A 19,913-nucleotide genomic window follows, 5' to 3' on the forward strand; every position below is an offset into this window, starting at 1 on the left:
CCTCCCTCCTCTGCCCTACTTACGCTCATCATCCGGTCGGTCCAAATTCTAATCTGAATAACACTGATCATAGGAACAACCACGAGCTCAACACGAGCTTATCCACGAGCCCCGTCAAACTCGTATGCTTCAAAGGAGAAACAAACACAGCAAGTCACTCACAACAAACGCTGTCAGGCTCTGTCAAAGGTACCGTTATTCACGGTTATATACACCCAACGGATATACGACACCTTCAGAGAAAACCCGGTGGTCTTAATCCCCCTTTGTCGAATTCCATCGTATCGGATCGGCGTTGATGCACGACAATCGGCACAAACACTGTATTAGTTGGCAAGCAGGTTAGTCTGTTTTTTCTTTCCAGATCGACCGCCCCATTGGCATGCTAGACCAAGATGAGTAGTGTGCGAACACCCGGTTAACGACGAGGGAAACACAGATACACATCCATGTACAGTTATAACGTCGAACGCTGGACTAAGTGGAGCGTCCGGCGCTGTGGTATTTCGGATTCAGAATCTAAATGCGCTGGCTGCGCACGGAATATTCTTACTCAGGCAGGTCACAAATCACAAATCATGATCACTTGCCCAGTGCGCGTGAGTAGTCCTAAGACCTACAAGATATTGCGCTGTGAACGTGCCTGAGGGAGGGAGGCAGCTGGCCATCAATTCGGCTTCGGGATCGTATGACGATTTGGATTTGTAGATTTTGAGCGTGCCGCGTTCTTGACACAAAGATAAGATACTTCCTTCGAATTGGTCGAACGGTGCTGTGAAAGGAATTGATTGAAAGCCGTGTCGAAACCGAACCCCCGCAGCCTTCGGAAAGATTGGACGCGTGATGAACCCTTTCACGCAGGGCCTGCTGTTGTGATCAGTGCGACAGCACTTCATTCATCTGAAGGCTAAGGCAATTCATTACATACGCGCACACCTACCACACTTGGATTCAGATCGATCGAGGGAGGTCAAAAGGGTAGAAAGAAAGAGGATGTCGTAATACATGGGCCTTGGGCCTCGTGCCAGATCACCTCTACCAAGCAACGAATCTGAAATAGCCCAGGGCGTAGCAATCACTCAAGCGAGACAAGAATAGGTTGCAGCAGGCCCACGAAAAGGAAGGACATGGTGGGGACATATTGTATACCGAAGAAGTGGGTCTAGTGAATAGCGTTCTCGCTTTCTTACGTTCCGTCCTTGACAGTAGCACCCCCATTCTTTCGTTTGGGCGCGTCCTTGTACCATTCAGGTACCTCGTGTGCTCTCGGAATAGCCTTCCTCCTCATCAGCATAACCTCCTTCTCCTCCTCGAGCGCTCTCTCCCGTTCCCTTCGTTCCTCCATAAGTTGCTTCTCCCTCTCCTTCTCCCTAACCATCTCATCAAACTTCTCCCTCTTTTTTGCCCGAATATCCGTTTGGAATTGAATGGGTGCGGGGATAACAGGCGCGATCTGACCTCTCCGATTAGCGACCGTCGATTCGTGCATCGCGTGGAGAGCTTTGAAATCAGGGACTGGATGGAACCATTTATCGCGGTGACTTTGACTTCGGCTCTGAGCTCTGGATTCGACGATATTATTGAGGGACTTGCTGTTGTTGCTGTGACCGTTCGAATATTGAGATCGCACAGTCGATGACCCTGGAACAGCAGGTGGTCTGGGGTTGCATGGGACAGATGCACTGGGCTGAGCGAAGAACGTCAATTAATCGGACAATCCCAGACATGTGAGCAGATCAGGATCAACGTAGACACTTACTCCTGCCTTATTCCGACCTCCTACACCGGAAAGCCCAACGTGCGGGGTACTGTCATGTGGCGTCCCTTCGTTTTCCTTTTCCGAATCCCGCAAGGATCGTTGGGAAGAATTGACGCGAGGCAAGACCTTCTTGGCCTTCTCCTTCTGTGACTGGCTTTTCTTCGACAACGACGACACCTGATTTGATAATTTGCCTCGGCCAGATGGGAGGGCAGAAGAAGCAGAAGCGATCCGTCTCGGCTTTAGGCCCACCATCTTGTGAGCAGAAGCGTCAGGCTTAGTAGGATTCCGAGCACGCCCAAGAACAGATAAGGAAATTCTTCTGCATGTGGACGTCAGCTTGGGTCGTTTAGCCTGGGGAGCTTTAGTATTGGTATCGGGTGACCGCTTGAGGGACGTCCGGAGTGGTGAAGGAGGAGCGCCGGCGGTAGGTTCGACAGCTTGAGTTTCTTTCCGTGGAGAGAGTTGGGAAAGGGTCAGAGGACCATCGTCGCCATGCAAAGCTTGGGCTGTGCCTGGAGGATGGGGCAAATCGCAGGCTTGCTCAGGCAGGCGGTCGAGAACGATTTGATGCTGCTCAGTCGGTTTACCCGGGCTGATGGAACAAAGTGCCGGCAAATGGACACGGATGTCTTCTCAGCGTATGACGAAAGTGAAGGAATGAGGTACGCGTACCTTATAGGAGAAGGAATATAATTCTGAGTGTATTCAAGAAGGCGCTTAGCAATGGGTGCGGCTACCGAAATAGAGCTAATATCTGGGTTGAAGTTGTCATCGTCGAAGGCGACGGTGGCGAACTTGTCGGGGGAGGTGCTGCCTTTGTCAGCGCGAGCCGTCTGCTCAGTGTTATCGTGTTGCGATGCAATACGTTCTATCGGAGAGTATTTGCCTTTAGCAGTTGGAAACGTTGCTTGGAAATCGGAAGGCTTCTATCCAACAGGCGAAGACAGCATGAGAAAATAAGTCTAAAATTGACAAATTCATCACTTGTACTATGTTACGTACCGATTGCAATGCTGTCGGATTCGCGTCGTTGGCTTCTTTGCTGTTACTTAGTCCAGGAATGTGGCGAACAAGCGGTTTCTTTGCACCATTGGTATTACGCTCACTCGGGTTCGAGCTCTCACCAGGTAGTTTGACCAGCCCCGCTCTACGATCCAGCTTCTTCTGGAACGTTCGTAGAGTTCCGGAGCCCCCTTCACCGCTATCGTCGTCGACGACGTTACCCTTGCGCTTCATCTGGCGCTGGTTCGGCTTCTCATACAACAGCGAAGGCAACCGAATATCTGGCGGTGTTATCGAAGTTTGGATGACAGTCGCCACAAGTTCTGGAGCAATGGGATCAATTTGTTGATGTCCGTGTCGATGTGAGTTCTGGGGTGCATTGTTGAATGGCTTCGGTGTGACCTGGCCTAGCGTCGAGGTACGAGATGGTGTGGCTTCGGCGAGACACCCGAAAGTGATTTCGGCGACGTGTATGAAGTCTGACCGTTCGGCAAGGAGGAGAGTATCGGGGGAGTTCCCAGTCGGAAGTTCCATTGAAAATGAAGCATCTGAGATGTCTGGAAGGTGCCGTAGGCTCAACTCGTCAGACAAGTCACGAACCATAGCTGGATCTCGCCCGTCTTTGCAGAATAAGGTGATTACTCGGGTTCAAGGCGAGAAATAGTCTGTTGCCTGTGGTTCCAAGTGGATTTCGAGCTGATCACTGTGGTGGATTGAAGCAAGTCGCGGTGGACGTTGGGCACAGTGGTTCAGGTTCAGCCCTCGCGTTCAATCACCTGACCCTCTTTCCCACGGTCGATGATGAGCGTGACTTGGTTGCGAACTTTCCACCACTAGAACTTTACAACCAGGATTCCAAAGTAGGCGGCCGAATATACTGACTCACCTTTCCTTTGTTTTGATCTTCAGGAAAATTTCGATGCCGGGCGGGCGCATCATCTCACAAATCTAAGATATCGGATTTCAAAAGCGAAGTCGAAAACAAGAAACAAATGACGCAGTGTGGGCACTGGCATGGTAAAAGAACAATGGCAATCACTACATAGTCATGATTCGGTGGCGCTGTGAAACACGGTGATGATTACAGCTAATCGGGTTAAAGCGCAACGCGGAAGTTGCTGTAGCCTGTCAACGTACCCAACCAACGGATCTGTGGTGAATAATCTCAGCGCTCAGCCGTTCTACTGCAGCTGACTTAACGACTCTTGACAGGTTCTCATCTGTTCTCACAAATTCTTGGCTAACCTACAAATGGTAGCTTTGCTCCTTATCGCGCGTTTGGCGTTAGAGCGTGGTTCCTGGTTAGCTTACCTCCTCGATTTACCGCCCGCTTGGCCAACCCGCAAGTGCACCCTCACCCTCCCGTGGAATATTCCACTATATCCCCTTGTCGCGAGCCCTCACCCCCTTCGTCGCCCTCGATGGATCGCAAGATTTTCGTGGACCGGCCCCGCTGCTCCTAGGCCGACGTCAAAAGCATGACCAGTGGACCAGAATCTTTGTCTATTAAAGACTGGACAGCAGACCAGCCTGCTGGACCACGCAGATGAGCTCGCCGCCGTTCTTCCTCCCGGAAATGAAGGCCATGGACCCATCGAGCAGAATGCCGGCTCTGTGCCTATGAGCGAAGTTACTGTCAACCGGAAATGAAGCTACAGTGTACTTCTTCGCGTTTTTTAAAGTTCGGGTGGACAACGCATGAGCGTAACTTCCTCGCCATGCTCTCATCTGGTCCTGGCGTCACCGTCTACAACTCAACCGCTGTTTTAGGCCGGCCTATAATGAATTTTACTCGGACTCCAGTGCTACACATTTGTTCCAATTTCCGAACCGAACCGATACTCGCACCTACGTCTCCCCAGCGTGTCGTTGCTTTGTTCCTACGCACATCCTTGAGTACACCGGTAGCGTGAATATTACTTTCTTTCATGTACGTCACATTGCGAACTAAAAGTACCGAAGGGCAGCCGAAGGATACGAATCTGTCCTTGCGAAGTGCTTCAACGTTTTGTGGGGTTCAAGCTCCACGAATTTGGTCAAAAGGCGACAAACGCCGGTTTTGTAGTTTTGTCCGGCTTTGGGGTTTTCACTTTGCTGGCTTACAGCGGAGATTAAGCTCTCAATTGAAACCCGACACATGACAGCGATGCTAGAAATGGTCTATGGAGGAAAGGCGCAACGAGGCCATGCCTATCGCTTTGTTCATATCCTCTCAGCGAACGTCCAGCGCATACCACCAGTCAAGTAAGTTATAGGGAGCCAACTTCGTGATCAATGATCGAAATTAAAACCAGCACCATGCCTCGTGGTGATTTCACGAAACAACCTTGAACTGTTGGGGTGGTGCATGTTTCGTTCTGCTCCACTGATTTATCTTGGCTCGTCGGCCGACAAGGTCTTGAGCTTGAACAAAGCATACTTTCAGCGTCTGGCGTTCCGGGCCGCATTCGCAACTTGAGGGGCCTAATGGTCAGAGATAACACACGCTTTCGAAACCCGAAAGAAACGTCCGCAGAACGAATGATACATATTTGTAGCTCAGATCAATGTAGCACAAAGGCGCTTGCGAGACATCTCCCTAACGCCAGCCAAGCGCACAAATGGAGTCTTCATTTAACGACTTCTTGAGCACCTGAGTTGCGGATACTCTGTTACTCCCTCGTTTACACCAACAACAATGGGTGTTTATCTGCTTGACTAATAACGACGTCAACCCCCTTCAAGTCGCCATCCGTCTCCTGGGTTTGAAATTCTTCGTTGAGCCATGCAGCAAGGACCGGCAGATATCCGCGTTCAGTATTGGTATGGCCGCCTGAAGAAATCGGTTAGATGTTTTTGATGGACCGGCGGCGACCCTACGACTTACATAGGACCACGTTTGTTCCGCTAGCAATTGAAGCAAGGACTTCATGCTGCAATGCAAACGTGAGCGAGGCTACGGCCCACATCTGCTGTTTAGACTACTCACATGCGCCATTTCTCCGGTGAAATAGACATCGGCCTTTTTACCCACTAGCATCGACCCTCCTGACCCAGCGCAGATGGCTATGGTGCTGATAACACCGTGCCTCCCCGCATCTGTGCCGTACCCGACTTGGACTGCGATAAGAGTGTTAGTAGTTGTGGGTGATAGGGAGCATTTCGTCGCATCAGAGCGGCTCCGCATCGGCGACAATAACCACGCAACGAGATAATCGAAACAAACGCCCACTCACTTCTCTCCAGACCCAAATGCTGTTTGATCCTAGACTCTAGGTCGCTCATGGTGATCGGCTCGCTGAGAGTAACGAGTCTGCCTTCGGCCCCCTTTGTTTCTCCATCGGGGCCAATTTTGTCGCCAACGAGGGACTCGATTTTCCCAGCCTGCACACTCGCCGAACCGAGAACACCCTCGCCTAACCAATCATTCACTCCTCCCCACACGCTGTCTAGCGAAGTGTGCGGAGAGTAAATGGAGATGCCTTCTGCGACACACTTGAGAAGCGACGCCTGCAGTGGGTTGGAGAGGGTGAGCGTTTGAAGGGGTCTGAAAATCGGCGGATGGTAGGCAACAATGACGGACACCCTTTCCCTTAACGACTCTTCCAGAACAGCTGGTGTCAAGCTATAGCCATATGTGAGTTACGCCCCACGCGGGTAGTGGACGCCTTACTCGATGGTCAATAATACTTTATTTCGCCCCGAATGGACAACGGGAGATTCTGTCAAAAAAATAGAATAATGAGCATTGGTCATAAATCAAACGAGTAAATCCCACCAACCTAGAAGCAATCCGACCTACACAAGCCATCAACGTAAGCCATGATTCCAAAATATACTAATCAGCAATTCCAAACATTGTCCCATTTTTCTGCCAAGCGAAGAGGGGCGATTCGTTCCATGGAACGACATACTGCTTTGAGGAGGGCTGACATAGTGCGGTCCAATTCCAACCTTTGCCCTGAACTGTATGTAGTTGGATGGTTACACGTTACGGCAGAGCGCTTATCTGATGTCGGTGCACTGAATTAGGATTTGGATACCTCCTCGATGCGCACACAACGGCGGTCGCTCGGAAACTGGCCACTGATTATCCAATACCCGTATCAGGCGTAATCAACATATAGAAGGATCAGAAAGGTGTCTACGACATCCCAGGTCATTTCACCTCATAAGACCATCCCGAGCCAGAAGAGTGTCACAAATCGTGTACTTCACTGTCATAGGATCCAGTTCCAATAAGTACAAGCTTGTGCAAGTTGCTGTTACTGTTGATCATGATCAGCAAGCTCCGCTTTTACATCAGTAATCCCCCGCACCTGACTGAGCGGGTCGCAGTCTTCTGTGAAAGGACACATTCTGTCTCGGTAACGTCCGACCGTCGATGTTTCGAAAGCCGGTGTCCAGTAAATCATGCGACGTGCCATGCAGATGCGGATGGATGGTTCCGTAAGTCTTCCGTGTCGTGTCGTGTCGTTTTGGTCCTCAGAGTAAATCGATCCAACGTATGGGAGTTTGGATTGCAAGCGGTCCTTATCTGCCGTCCCAGGGACGCCTCCCGTAGTGATGGCTGTGAGGATTCCATTTGAACTATCCAAATTGTGGTCTGAAAGTGCTTCGGATCACCTTCAAGTGGTCCACCGATGGTCTACCCAACGGGTTGTACTGAGTCTTGCTCGCTTCAGATAGCCAAGAAGTAAGTAAATTGAGTTCCATAATGACCTTGAAAATTCTCTATCAGACGTCGGTTCCGTTCTAATGGCCTTGCTCTACAGCATATTGGCACCCCTGATTATTTTTAGCAGTTACTGAACTTCCGGAGGCCTGAACCAAGACGTATACAATAGATCGTCTCACTGATACAGGGCTGCCTCATACTTGACAACGCGGACTTGCTGACGAAACTAACCAAGTCATCGGCTGTTAGCGGGCATTGCAAGTTTCCTTTGGCAGTATCTGCTGAGCAGAAAAACGCCACTAACGTAGGAGAAAGCAGCGCCCCAGTGATGATTACGAAGATGTGTCTTGTTCTATGGCATAATCTACAGGTGTGCCTACCGATCGACCTCGCCAAACACCAAGTCCTACATGCAATTGTCAGTGATGTCCGCGGAAACGCACAGGGTGAAGCCTACCATAGTTCCAATAATAGCAACGGCATCGGCCAACATGTGCTGTATCGGGGTGGAAAGGTTAGATAGAACAAACCAGAAATCACAGAAAAATAGCTGACATCTAATTAAAGAAATTAGAGTCAGCGAAGGTAAAGTCTGGTGGAAGGAGATGGAGCATACGTCTCATCATGAAATCCGAACCGGCGAGATGCGCAAAACCTGGGGCACGGATACTGCATCGGTATGGACGATTTGTTCCGTCCCTGCGATTTGATAGGTTAGCTTGTAGTCCAGAGAACAGTAAGTCCGCGGATGTATCAGACGCACGATACAAGATAGACACCCATTTCACCCTTCGGCGCCTCAATTGCACTGTAAGTCTCGCCTGGTGGAACGGAATATCCCTCGCTGAAGATCTACGGGGAATCTTGTGAATATACATTCCCGACAGCTACGGTCGCCAAAGATTACCTTGAAATGGTGGATAAGGGACTCCATGCTTTCTTTCATGGATGCCCGCGGAGGAGGGACGAGCTTGTGATCATCGACCTTAACCGCACCAGTAGGAATTTTATTGAGACACTATTGTGAGAAAGTATTAGTCTCAGGTTTCAGCGTGGACGAGTTCGCATCACAGACCTGGCTGATAATCCTCAAACTTTCTCGCATTTCTTGAACTCGGCACAAGTACCGATCGTAGCAGTCACCGTTTGTGCCCACAGGGATATCAAATTCGACCTTGACGTTCAAACATATGTGAGTGATAAATCCTTATTAAGGGCATGTCGCGTACTTCATCATACTTATCGTATGGGTGAGCCTTCCTCAAATCCCATGGTACGCCACTCCCACGCAGCATAACACCAGTGAACGAGTAGTCCATCGCTTGCTTCGCTGTCACAACGCCTACGCCAACGGTACGCTCCTTCCAGATACGGTTCCCGGTAACGACTTCCTCAATTTCGTCTATTCGGCTGCTGAACTGGGTCGCCCAGATGAAGATATCGTTAAGAAGTCCGTGTGGAAGGTCAAAGGCCACGCCTCCAGGACGGACGTAAGCGGTGTGCAGTCGAGCACCAGATACACGTTCGTAGAACTCCATGAGTTTCTCTCGCTCTTCGAAACCCCACAAGAAGGGTGTTAAACCACCAACATCCATGACGTGGGTGAGGACGGCCATAAGGTCTACGAGATGCGATTAGGTCGGTAGCTAAAACAGAGAGAAGCGAACTCACGGTTCAATATACGCGTGATCTCTCCGTACATGGTTCGTATCCATTTCGCCCGCTCGGGAACTTCGATGTTAAGAAGTTTCTCAACGGCCATAGAATAGCAAAGTTCATTGGTCACTATTGAAGAAGGATAAGGCAAACCGAGCCAAGTGGAACCGAAATACTTACTCATTGACACATAATCCAGACGGTCAAAGTAGGGCAAGGCTTGAATGTACGTCTTATATTCAATCAACTTTTCTGTTCCGCGATGAAGGAGGCCAATGTGCTAAAAGGGCACCGCGATTGAACCGGAAGTCAATGTGATGCACTCGATATAACTCACTGGATCCGCACGCAAAATCTCCTCTCCATTGAGCTCCAGAATCATTCGTAGTACTCCATGGGCGGCAGGGTGTTGAGGCCTAATGGCTTGTTATGAGACTCCCCCTCGCAAAGTACATGAGACATACCCAAAGTTCACTAACAGCACGTCGAATTCACCAACTGTCCAGTTATTTATAGGGACCTACAGAACTCACCCGTAAAGTGGCGCATTTTTGCCTCTTGTCTCGACCCAGTCTCCGCTAAAAGTTGCGAAGCGGTCATGCCTTGTAAATCTTCAACTGTGTGATAGTCGAAGGCATTTTTGGCTTGGGCATGCGTCGTCGAAGTTTCCGCTGGTTCAGCCTGGAGTACAGACGTTGAGGCAGATATATTACGGATGAGGCGCCTTGGGACTGCGCTCGCCGTGCGCGGCAGCGAACGCAATAGCATTGAGGCCATGGTGGTCGGTGGCGAAAGTGGTCGGATTGGGGCGGGTATAAGGTTGTGATGTGACAGTCACAAGCTCACGGTTGATCAAGCGCCAGTTCTGACTTGACTACCACACACAGCCGACTCGCTCAACATATGCGGTGGTCCTCAGCCTTGACATTGCTCTCGGTCCTAGGAGGTGTATCTCTGTCCTTCGCCAGCGAGGAAAAACCATGTACTATTCACAGCAACGGGAAATATTATGACCTTAACCGTCTTAAAGCAAGGTAGGCATGTAGTGATTACGCTATACTGTAAGGTTTGGAACAATGCAGTTCTTTCTAGCAAGGATTACGAGTTCAAGACACTGGGCGGGCACGACGCAGTTCTGAACGTTTGCAGAGCGGTGCAGCACGAGACGTGGGGTTTGAAGACAGAAGACCCTTCGGAAGTAGCTGGATTTATTCGTAAAGACCACGGAGACTTCTCTATAGGGTATGTTTCAATTCACTGCGAAGTAGTGGTGGCTCACTGGAATGTAGGAAGGTTAATACAACGCTGACGGTCAAGGATTCGAATTTGTTACTCACTTATCACGGCGGGTCGGTCTGCAAATCTACAGACGGGCTGCGAGCGACAACGACCATCAAGTTCATATGTGATAGCTCAGTCTTCTCTGCTGGCGTGCCTCGCTTTGAAGCACAGTTCCCAGAGGATGACGACACGGCATGCGGGTTCTTCATAGAATGGCGCAGCCATGTGAGTAGAGACGATTCATGATAGAAGCGCTCGGTTTGCTGATAGAGTTGGCACCAAACAGTATGCTTGTCCCACTGGTGAAGGGGGTCCATGGGGGTTCTTCGCTATTTTGATAGCCTTGTTTGTCAATTCATGTCAGAAATTGTGACACGCCTACTAACACTGTTTACAACAGTGCGCTAATCCTCGTCATGATATACCTTGTCGTTGGGACCCTTCACAATCGCTTCGTCCTTCAGCTTCAAGGCTTCGATCAGGTTCCCCAATTCTCTTTAACCAGCATGGTATACCACGCTCGCCATGCCATAGACTGGCTCCGGGAAGCTATTGCAACAGGTTCCTTCCACATGCCGAACCCTTCGGCTACCAATCCCGTTAGCCATCAATCCAGCGTCCAAGGCATGCCGCACCCGCAACACCCTCGACCAATCAACCGAAGCGGACGCCCAGAGACAAATCCCTTCAGCCATCAGACCCAGGTCGGGTTAGGGTCCTCAGCTCAGCTTGACCCGACGAAAGCGCAAGCACTCCCACATTCTCGGCGGCGACAATTCGATTTGGAGAGTGGGGGTTCTCAAGAAGAAAGGGAACACATACTAGGGGTCGATGATGGTCTTGATGAACAAGAGCTCGTCGATGTACCGAAAAAAACGGAAACTTCCCCGCAGCCGCCTCCGACCACCGACCAGTCGGACGTGGCCGACGTCAGAGGCCGGGGCTTGGGCATCGACGGTGTCATCCGACTGTAAACCCGTAAATAGCTCTTTCTCAATGGAAATTTTCGTTTCTTCCAATTCCATGACAAAGGCGATCACAATTAAACAGGCTGCGGAACCGAGAAGCGTCGCCATGTCAGCGAGGACATACTTATCAAACGACTTACTAACATGGGCTTGAAGATTATCCGCTCGCAAGTACTTATCGCCGCTGAATTCTTGTCGGTGCGCTGACTTGCAACGTGCGTTGCAACCTGTCTTTTAATGTCAAGACCACCGTTCCTAAACCATCCGCAAGCCGAATATAGGATGTGAGCCAGCTCACCGCCATGTAATTGCTAGCCGGTGTGTTATTTACGTGCATCTGTATTGTACCTACTTATATTGCCATACAGTTTAGTACGGTAAATGAATTATTCAGGGCTTAGGTCTATTCTTAGTCGTAAGTCTTCATCGGATAACGACTTTATATTTGTACTACACCCATATCCTCCTTCGTCTCTCTTGGAAATTTTCGTGGCAGTAGTGGGGCCACAGGCCCGTCTGTTTGTCACCCCGCCTAGTTGTCACTGGTCGTCGACACGACGGGGAAAGAAACCGCACCAACTTGGGTCATGAGATACCGAAATGCTTGAGCTTTGCACATAAGTCGACTTCTCATCATACCACGCTGGGCTTAGCTGCCAATCCCATCGACAGCGTTCTTGCTTCTCTGCATAGCCGCCACGCGCGCAGTGCATCACATCGCCTTCAACTTCCTAAACGCAGAAAGTTTTTTCCAACTTTTCCAACTTTTATCTCAATGGAGGATATAGCTCCTCTCGGGTTCCGTTTGAGATTTGTACACCAAAATGTGCGTATCGAAACCTGTGTTCTCTTTTTATTCATAGGAACTAACGCATGCCCGGGAGTGTTGTCGTTTCGCTTAGGTGAACCTAATTTTGTGTTTCATGACGCCTATCTAGCCCACTGAAATGAGCTAGCACCGTTAACGATCCCTGGGCGTGCTGCGTCGGTGTATCGGAGGCTCCGGTCTCATCAAGTAAGTAAACCAGATACTTGACACGTGCACGTTCAGGAGACTCCATAGGTGATGCATCCGTCGAGGGTGTCATACAAGACGAACTCAACTAGCCTCGGTCCTGGTCCGTACAAGCCCGGCGCTGCCCAGCGTGCCTTGGGTTGGCATAACTCCATTTCGGCCAAAGCCAAAGGTAATCGTAGCCAATCTCCCGATCCATGTCTCCATGCCGGCATCTGCTTTTCTCCATGAATAGGTCTTGTATAGAAGTAGCGTGGGCTACCTGTGTGTGGGCGCCTCCCTGCCTGTTCGGCAGATTGCATCAATAATTTATCAATGTGGTGAAGATGACATTGATGTCCCTCTCGTGGGTTTCATACGGTATGAGTAGGGCTCATCATATCTAGGCACGATCCCCTGGGAGGCGAAAGCTTCCTTGAAAGGTGGAGTTTCACGGCAAGGGGCGCTATACCACAGAGTAGTAGCCATCCCATTACTATTAGCGTATCGAAGGGTGGTCAGTTGATACAGAACCAAGATCGTGCTATAAGGTTTAATATTGCAGAGGGTGATCAGTGTTCATAATCAAGCGGGGTGTTCGGAATAGCAAAATACATGTGCTGCATGACAAAACTACCGAAGCAAAGCAAAGTGTCTTGGAGGGTAAAAGTACAACCGTCATCCACCCAAGTTTGGTTTAGTTACACGCGAGGCCGCTTCGGTGGTAAAGATGGTCATTATGGGGGGCTAGAGATGTTGATACAGGGTGGGTTAAACCATCATTTGCTGGAGTAGAAGATACAGGATTCCATCGCAAAGTGCTTGTATTTTCTTGACCGTCGCTGGAAACTTGATCCTCGATGCAAGCTCCAATAAAGGCCGTCTATGCCTCTCCAGTCCCTTAACTGCCTCGTATACGGGAGGGGAACGAGCGATACTGTCCTTCCCGCTGCTTGACTCCCAGGTTATCTTCCCATGCCCCCGCATCCAGCTCCCGATTCCGTCGCTCTGGTTAATGACGGGGAGGGGATCTTTTAGCAAGTCCGACAGGCCTGAGTTGGACATGCATTTGAGCGTTGATAGCATCGCGCAATAGACGTCACTATGGGCGACCCAATCGCTGACGTTTCGATTGCCCAGTAAACTCTCCATCACTTCGGGAAGACCTGACATGAGAAAGAGATGCTTCATAGAAGGGTGGGGCTTGTAATTCTCGTCCTCTTCATCTGGATTCCGCAAGAAAACTTCAAGGGTCTTCATCGCCCCAACGATCATCTTCTCCCACTCGGCGGTTGATGATACGGTTCGCGAAGCCACAAGGTCGTTGAACTCTTGTCTCGCTGCTCGGCCACCTGATCCCATGATACGTGCATGCTCGCGGTAGCCATCATCGAAGCTTACTAGCGTTTCGAAAACGGCGATTGCGCGGCCCTCCGGACAACATGTATTAATATGACACGAAGACCGCCCCGAGCAGCCTTGTGGGCAGGGAAGCGTGATAGAGCAGCCACGACAAGATATCGTCGAACAGCTGGAGCACCGCGCGTGCATAAAATCGACCAATGCTATCGGCGGACATTTGTAACCAGCAAGGTCAATCTAAACACATGTTTGAGATGCAAGAATAGATATAATGAGAGTATGACTTACGCTCTGGTGCTCAGACGTGATGTCCGCCCCGCATCTGGGACATGAGCGAGGGCCGATGAAGAGCTCACGAAAATGGTGGAGGACAACGTCAGGCCGGGACAGATCGATATCGTCTTCAATAAGGGGATATCGTGGTCGATGGTTTATACTCGCAGACGCGGATGATCCGTTTACAGACGGGGTGGAAGTTCGAGTTCTGCTACGATCGCGACTACCTCCACCTGACGGCTGCGGAGAGGGAGGAATAGGTAGCAGGGCAGTTCGATGAGGAGGGTGCCCATGAGGCATTTCCCGATCATCAACCAAAGGGATATCTTCAGGAATATTGCGAGGGCGACTCATCGACAGTCCCGACGGTGGGTAAGGGCTGGATACAGACCTGTACTGGATCTCGCTCTGAACAACGGCCTCGCTGATGATATCGGGCTGCAAAGACTCTACATTCCACGCTCTAGCCAACCGCCGAGCAACAACTTCATCTGGGGCGTACCGAAGGTTGGCGGCGTTAGCAGCGGCAGCAGAGGCTCTACTGACAGGACGCCCAACCATATCCATGGCTGGCGTCCCCGCTCTCGAACTACCACCATTGGCATCGTGTGTATGATGCCCGTTGACAGCTGGCGTGATTGGCCGTCGTTCATATCGAGGTGCCGTGCTATTTGGTCGAGAAGGTGGATAGGTCGTAGCGGTAGATCCAGGCATGTTGATAGGTCTACTACCCGAAAGTCGGGATGATGTACGATGCGGTATGACCACTGGACTCGTCGGTCGTTCCCCATGATATGAACCATTCGGTGGCGGCCTTGCCTCCTCAGATGGATACCGCAAAGGTGAACCATAGTGAGGTTGATCGGGATGCCGGGGTACAGACGATGATGGAGGAGGAGCAGCCGACATGGAAGATCGACTAGGAGCTCGCGGAACAGTACGCACATCAGCGGCACTTGGCGGTCTCCATATCTGATACTTCTGAGGCGCAGAATCGCTCCGCTGTCGGGAAATCTGGCCTGGCGTGTTCGCTCGTCCTGGATATCCCAACCCAATACCATTCGACGCCCGTACTGAAGCTTGAGAAGGGGGTCTCGGGGAGTTTCTAGAAGACCAGTCCATGATCTCGTCTTCCGCTACTACTCGGGCTATGGCTGCATCTGATGAGACGTCCTCGCGGCGATGTCTATTGGAAAGCATTTCGTAAATGGCTTGAGAACCATCGTCTGGGACAGGGCCATAAGGACCACGATCTCGTGCAATTATTGGGGTATTTGATCGACTTGCACCTCGCGGTCTAGGGTGCAGCGGGGTATATGGGCTTCTGGGCCTCGTGTTCGTAGGCGATGGAGGCGCTGCCGAGCTTGGACGGGAGTAGGACGTCGAGGACATGGTAAGAATCGAGGACTATAATCATGAACGATCAGCCAGAAACATTTACTAGCGGCGGTCGGCAGAGCTGGTCGTCGGTCTCCGCATTCGTGCGGGGCAGCGAACACGAGGCGGTCGCGGCGGGCAGCGCTAATTTCTGGTGAGGAAAACGTGACTACGGCAATGGCCGGCGCACACACGTGCATCGTGTCGCGCCGCCTTCACCAAATGTAGAAATAGAGGCGGCCTCCCCTGAGCTCCCCGGGACACTTGTTCAAAACCCAACTTAGAAGATTTACGCAACACCACTCAAAGATATGATTTTCTCTCAGAACCCGAACCCTTCATTTTCATTTCTCTCATAACGTTGTGAAGGAAAAATGGCGGGGGGCATGACATCACATCAGTAAGGCGCTTGAGAGATAACAATTTACTTTTAGTGCAACACACATTCGGGTTACATACAGTTAGGCTGTCTTCACAGTTGACACAACAAATCAGAGCCTGCCGAAAAAGTCTAGAGGCGGACGACTATGGGTCGGCTGTCGCGATACCTCACTTAGTATGATTACGACAGCAAGGGCGGGTCAGATACATACGAAGGGCTCAGGCTTGTTATCCAAGATCTTCTCTATCTTCTCCATGATCTCTGGCGTAAGTTTTGGGATCACCTCCAGCGCCTTCAGATTATCTACGACCTGCTGAGGACTAGAAGCACCGAGGATCACAGTGCTCGTATTCGGGTTCCTTACGAGCCACGCCAGCGCAAGGGCAGCAACCGAGCATTGGAGCTCTACAAACAAACCGCATTTTAGTTTCGCTAGCCAGTGACGCTGCCAATGACGATGCAAAGGGCGAAGCACTCGCCTTTTTCCGCTAATTCGGTCAGCTTACGGACTTTGCCGATTTTTGCGAGACCCTCTTCGGACTGGAGGTTTTTGGCCGTATTACTGAACTGAGGGATGGTCGCGAGTCGAGATCCTTCCGGGATCCCATCGTTGTACTAAGTGTCGTGCGGAGCATGAGGCGGGGAGCAGGAGTAGCAGCGATCAGATCCCACGTAGGCTAGACGTTCAAGGGAAGCGTACCTTTCCTGTAAGAAGACCCATGGCAAGCCCCGAGTAGACCGTGGTACCCATATTGTAGTGCTTGTAGAGTGGGCTAAAGCCTCCGGGTTAGATTTCTCGAAGAGCAAAAAGGCGCAAGTGAGCAGTCACCTGTACTCCTTCTCGGGGCGCTCTCGGTGGAACATACTATGGACGGATTGACATGTGAGCGTCGAGAAAGGGAAACAAACGCAAGGAAGGCCCACGACTTACTGGTGTTGACATTGTTCAGCGACGGGTGCAATGAGGTGGAGTTTGGAAGCGATGTCTAAGCGAGGACAGAACTTCAACAGCCGACAGTTCTACTGCTTAGAACACTCACGATGCGCTTCCTCGATGTCCCGGGCCGACCACTCAGACGTCCCCCAATAGAAAGCCTAAACACAAAATCAGGACAAAACAAAACAAGATTAAGGCGCAAAATGGACGCACCCATCCTTTCTCTATCACATAGTTAAACGCTCGAACCACCTCTTCCATTGGAACTGCGCACGCGTTCACTCACACGTCAGTTTGGGTTGTCAACCCGTGGGGACGCATGGACCGAACACGCACCATTTGGGTCTGGGCGATGTGCAAAGATCACATCAACATAATCGAGCTGTAATCTCTGTAGACTCTCTAATGTTCCTTCAATGATGCTATCAACGCGGCTCGGTCAATACCTTGGTAGACGAGATTCATGTAGGAGGCTTACTGTTTCCGCGACAGTCCGCCAGCGTTGGGTCCAGGTCGAACGCCCCAGAAGATCTTTGTAGTGATGACAAGGTCGGACCTGCGAAACCCCAGTTCTTTGATGACACGCCCCCTGCAGCACAAAACAGAGTTGATCAGGTCGCAGCATAACGCCGTGTAGAATGATGAGGTTTACATACATTTCCTCTTCCGATTTGCCTTTTGAGTATTCCTCTGCTGTATCGAACATATTTATGCCATTATCGAAAGCAGTTTTGATTATGTCCTATAGCCGAGATTATCATCCATGCACCTTACTCGCCATGAGTGCAGCCTCGCGCCACATGCCTTGACTGGATCCCCGACAACAGTGCCGCCAAGAGTGAGCCCTACGCAAATGGAAATATATCAACGTCGATCTGCCTTATGCGTACACTCTCACTTACATCCTCCAAGCGAGAACACGGGCACCCTCAATCCACTGGAGCCTAGGCGGCGGAAGGGCATACCCTTCGTATCATACTCGATTTTGACTTCAGCTGGAGGCATGAGGGCGGACGGCAATAGATTTGGGCGAAAATGATAACCCAATCGACGTCTTATCTGCTGTGGGGTGCTGTAGTCAGCATGGGGAACTGATTCGCCATTAGGCATGATCACAGATAGACTTACACGGACTCGGCCCGTATGAGCACCGGACGCTGCACGGGGGAAACTTCGGCACTCTCGAGAGAAATGGAAGGTGATATTTCAAGAGAGGGTATGCTCCCATCCCATGACTGATGGCGCCTCCTCAGCCAATGGCTGCCAGCCTGGCGTACGTGCGTTCAACACGAAGGTGGCGTTGCTGTACTCACTCAAGACATGGATCGGCAGCTACTATATTGGACAGCGATTATTTCAAGTCCTTTGCCGCCCCGGCGGCCGTTGAGACCTGAGAGCACTCGCAGAGTTTCGTAACGCGTGAAATCCAAGTGAAATCCATTACGACAACATTGTTGCCAGCCTTGAATCCACCAACTGACGTCGATGCTAGCATCTGAACATGTGGATGACAATGCGGGGAGGGGGTACTTTCAATGCCTCACAAACGGTAGGTCTACACCCTTCTTGAAAGTGCGAATTTACAAGCGTGATCTTCTGGATATACATCATCTTTCATTTGTGGGGACTTTGTTTGCGAAATAAAACGCGATGGTCTTACGCGGTAATCAACGCCTTGAGCTCGCCCTTGTCCTGTAAGGCAGCGACATCGGAGCTCCCTGGGAACGCATGAATGACGCCGTGATATGAGATTCCGTTGACAAAGCTTACCTCCAACATGTTTCTGGTCTAGGAACAATCGTCTCAGGCATTTGTGCAAAGAGTGAGAAAACGAGCAATACGTACTGACGAAGATGTTAGGTACGGTTCGTTGTCCGGTCTTCTCTGCAAGATAGTCTTGTATCTGAGCTCCGTCGTCGCGATCGTCTAGCCTAACTCCATTGTCTACATCAGTGCCATTGGCCCAAGATACTTGACATACTCGTATATGATGGTATCGACGTCGGCGTAGTTGCTCGCGAAAAGCTGCTTGGCTCGCTTGCAGTACGGGCAGTACGATTTGGAGAAGATTGCCACTGTGTGCCCGGCGATGGCATCCTAATACGCATATCTTCGTTCAACGTCTCGCAAGGCGTTAGTGCGACAGAAGACCCACTTCCACAAGAGACTTGGCAGACATGAGTTGGCGTTGAGCTGATGAAGAATTCGACGAGGAGGCTGATGAGGAGAAGAGGGAAAAGAGGAACGACATCGATGGCCTTGCCAAGGGTCTATATAAGCCTCGTATCATGAGCCAGCTTCACGCAACCACACGGTTTGGGCGGAGAATGGCGTCAAGGTCACGTGGTCACGTGCCCCAGTTGACTCATCATGTGTCGGGCGAATCCGATCAAATCCGATCACGATCGAAGCAGCTTAGCACGTATCACCACACTCTGGAGTCTGGCGCGTAACACATATGGTGCACATCCCAAGATTTCTCGACGTAAACCTCGAATTTTTTTCGGCCGCGGTGGTATGCACCACCTTCTCACTTGGCGCCCGCCGATGCCCTAGTCTCGGCGACTGTTTGTCAAATATCAGTTCCGCAGAGCTAATGGCCTTTAACCTGCCCGACGACCACTTCTCTCTGGAAAAGGACGGTTCCCAAAGGGGGGAGCCGGACGGTCCCACGCCCTGGGTCCGGCCCTGGACCCTGAGACCCTTTGATCCGGCCCGCTGACGTCGTTTCTGATCGTTTCCAGGCCGTTCCCTGCAGCTCCCGACGGAACGGGCGCGCAGGGCCCTGCGCTTGGCGCCGTCGGGGTCCCTGATGCGCTGCTGGCGCGCTCCCTCCCTTTCCTTTTCCTCCTTCTCTCTCTCACCCTCCTCCCCGCCCTTTCCATTCTCGCTCTCGACCTGGTCCGACCCTGCGCACCCATCAAGAACAGCTCGGAAATGGACGACGACGGCTCGGGAATGGAGGTTGATGGATCTGATGGGGTGGTCCCAACTGGGCAGGTCGTTCCCACGGTCTCGAAGCCTTCGGATTCTGTGCTACCGTTTCCGGGAAAGCCCACACCTGATGGAGAATTCACCACAGTGTACCTTGATATGTGAGTGGTTCTGTCTTGTGGTGGGCCATGGCCAGGTCCTCACTGCTTCCTGCAGCAACCAGAGGAATGCTGTCCTGCAGCAGTGGTGTGCTGGCTTCAAGCTTGCCAAGAGTGGGAACAAGGCAGAGATGACTGCTCGTCTTCGTGCGTTCAGCAGTGACCCA

At 51.1% G+C, this 19,913-nt stretch overlaps 7 protein-coding genes across 7 annotated transcripts; 1 reads left to right on the forward strand and 6 right to left on the reverse strand.

The window, feature by feature from the left end:
• Positions 1-1,186: 1,186 nt before the first annotated feature.
• Positions 1,187-3,367, reverse strand: PC9H_002847 (uncharacterized protein; the record flags this gene model as incomplete). The annotated part of the gene is made up of 4 exons (XM_036772447.1): positions 1,187-1,687; positions 1,760-2,354; positions 2,435-2,688; positions 2,765-3,367. 4 exons carry the CDS (start codon positions 3,365-3,367, stop codon positions 1,187-1,189), a joined length of 1,953 nt encoding a protein of 650 aa, XP_036633920.1.
• Positions 3,368-5,427: 2,060 nt separating this feature from the next.
• PC9H_002848 (uncharacterized protein) lies at positions 5,428-6,610 on the reverse strand (the record flags this gene model as incomplete). Its single annotated transcript, XM_036772448.1, has 6 exons — positions 5,428-5,576; positions 5,631-5,676; positions 5,733-5,863; positions 5,980-6,368; positions 6,417-6,465; positions 6,583-6,610. 6 exons carry the CDS (start codon positions 6,608-6,610, stop codon positions 5,428-5,430), a joined length of 792 nt encoding a protein of 263 aa, XP_036633921.1.
• A 1,187-nt stretch (positions 6,611-7,797) lies between these two features.
• On the reverse strand, positions 7,798-9,854 carry NUO49_1 (NADH:ubiquinone oxidoreductase 49kD subunit; the record flags this gene model as incomplete). Its single annotated transcript, XM_036772449.1, has 13 exons — positions 7,798-7,827; positions 7,879-7,917; positions 7,962-7,978; positions 8,038-8,120; positions 8,185-8,273; positions 8,329-8,439; positions 8,497-8,595; positions 8,651-9,042; positions 9,093-9,206; positions 9,258-9,357; positions 9,415-9,493; positions 9,542-9,551; positions 9,611-9,854. 13 exons carry the CDS (start codon positions 9,852-9,854, stop codon positions 7,798-7,800), a joined length of 1,407 nt encoding a protein of 468 aa, XP_036633922.1.
• Positions 9,855-9,980: 126 nt separating this feature from the next.
• On the forward strand, positions 9,981-11,332 carry PC9H_002850 (uncharacterized protein; the record flags this gene model as incomplete). Its single annotated transcript, XM_036772450.1, has 5 exons — positions 9,981-10,111; positions 10,170-10,319; positions 10,367-10,583; positions 10,645-10,703; positions 10,759-11,332. The coding sequence occupies 5 exons, from the start codon at positions 9,981-9,983 to the stop codon at positions 11,330-11,332; spliced, it is 1,131 nt and encodes a 376-aa protein (XP_036633923.1).
• A 1,759-nt stretch (positions 11,333-13,091) lies between these two features.
• PC9H_002851 (uncharacterized protein) lies at positions 13,092-15,350 on the reverse strand (the record flags this gene model as incomplete). Its single annotated transcript, XM_036772451.1, has 2 exons — positions 13,092-13,751; positions 13,971-15,350. 2 exons carry the CDS (start codon positions 15,348-15,350, stop codon positions 13,092-13,094), a joined length of 2,040 nt encoding a protein of 679 aa, XP_036633924.1.
• A 476-nt stretch (positions 15,351-15,826) lies between these two features.
• PC9H_002852 (uncharacterized protein) lies at positions 15,827-17,659 on the reverse strand (the record flags this gene model as incomplete). Its single annotated transcript, XM_036772452.1, has 13 exons — positions 15,827-15,871; positions 15,929-16,122; positions 16,197-16,332; positions 16,418-16,490; positions 16,547-16,582; positions 16,649-16,703; positions 16,758-16,812; positions 16,868-16,920; positions 16,991-17,076; positions 17,133-17,243; positions 17,311-17,396; positions 17,459-17,499; positions 17,557-17,659. The coding sequence occupies 13 exons, from the start codon at positions 17,657-17,659 to the stop codon at positions 15,827-15,829; spliced, it is 1,074 nt and encodes a 357-aa protein (XP_036633925.1).
• Positions 17,660-18,310: 651 nt separating this feature from the next.
• GRX2_1 (glutaredoxin) lies at positions 18,311-18,833 on the reverse strand (the record flags this gene model as incomplete). The annotated part of the gene is made up of 5 exons (XM_036772453.1): positions 18,311-18,372; positions 18,425-18,442; positions 18,500-18,585; positions 18,636-18,751; positions 18,810-18,833. The coding sequence occupies 5 exons, from the start codon at positions 18,831-18,833 to the stop codon at positions 18,311-18,313; spliced, it is 306 nt and encodes a 101-aa protein (XP_036633926.1).
• Between the last annotated feature and the right edge of the window lie 1,080 nt (positions 18,834-19,913).

Source organism: Pleurotus ostreatus (assembly GCF_014466165.1).
Source record: "Pleurotus ostreatus strain PC9 chromosome Unknown scaffold_2, whole genome shotgun sequence".
In the NCBI taxonomy this organism is placed as follows: Eukaryota; Fungi; Basidiomycota; class Agaricomycetes; order Agaricales; family Pleurotaceae; genus Pleurotus; species Pleurotus ostreatus.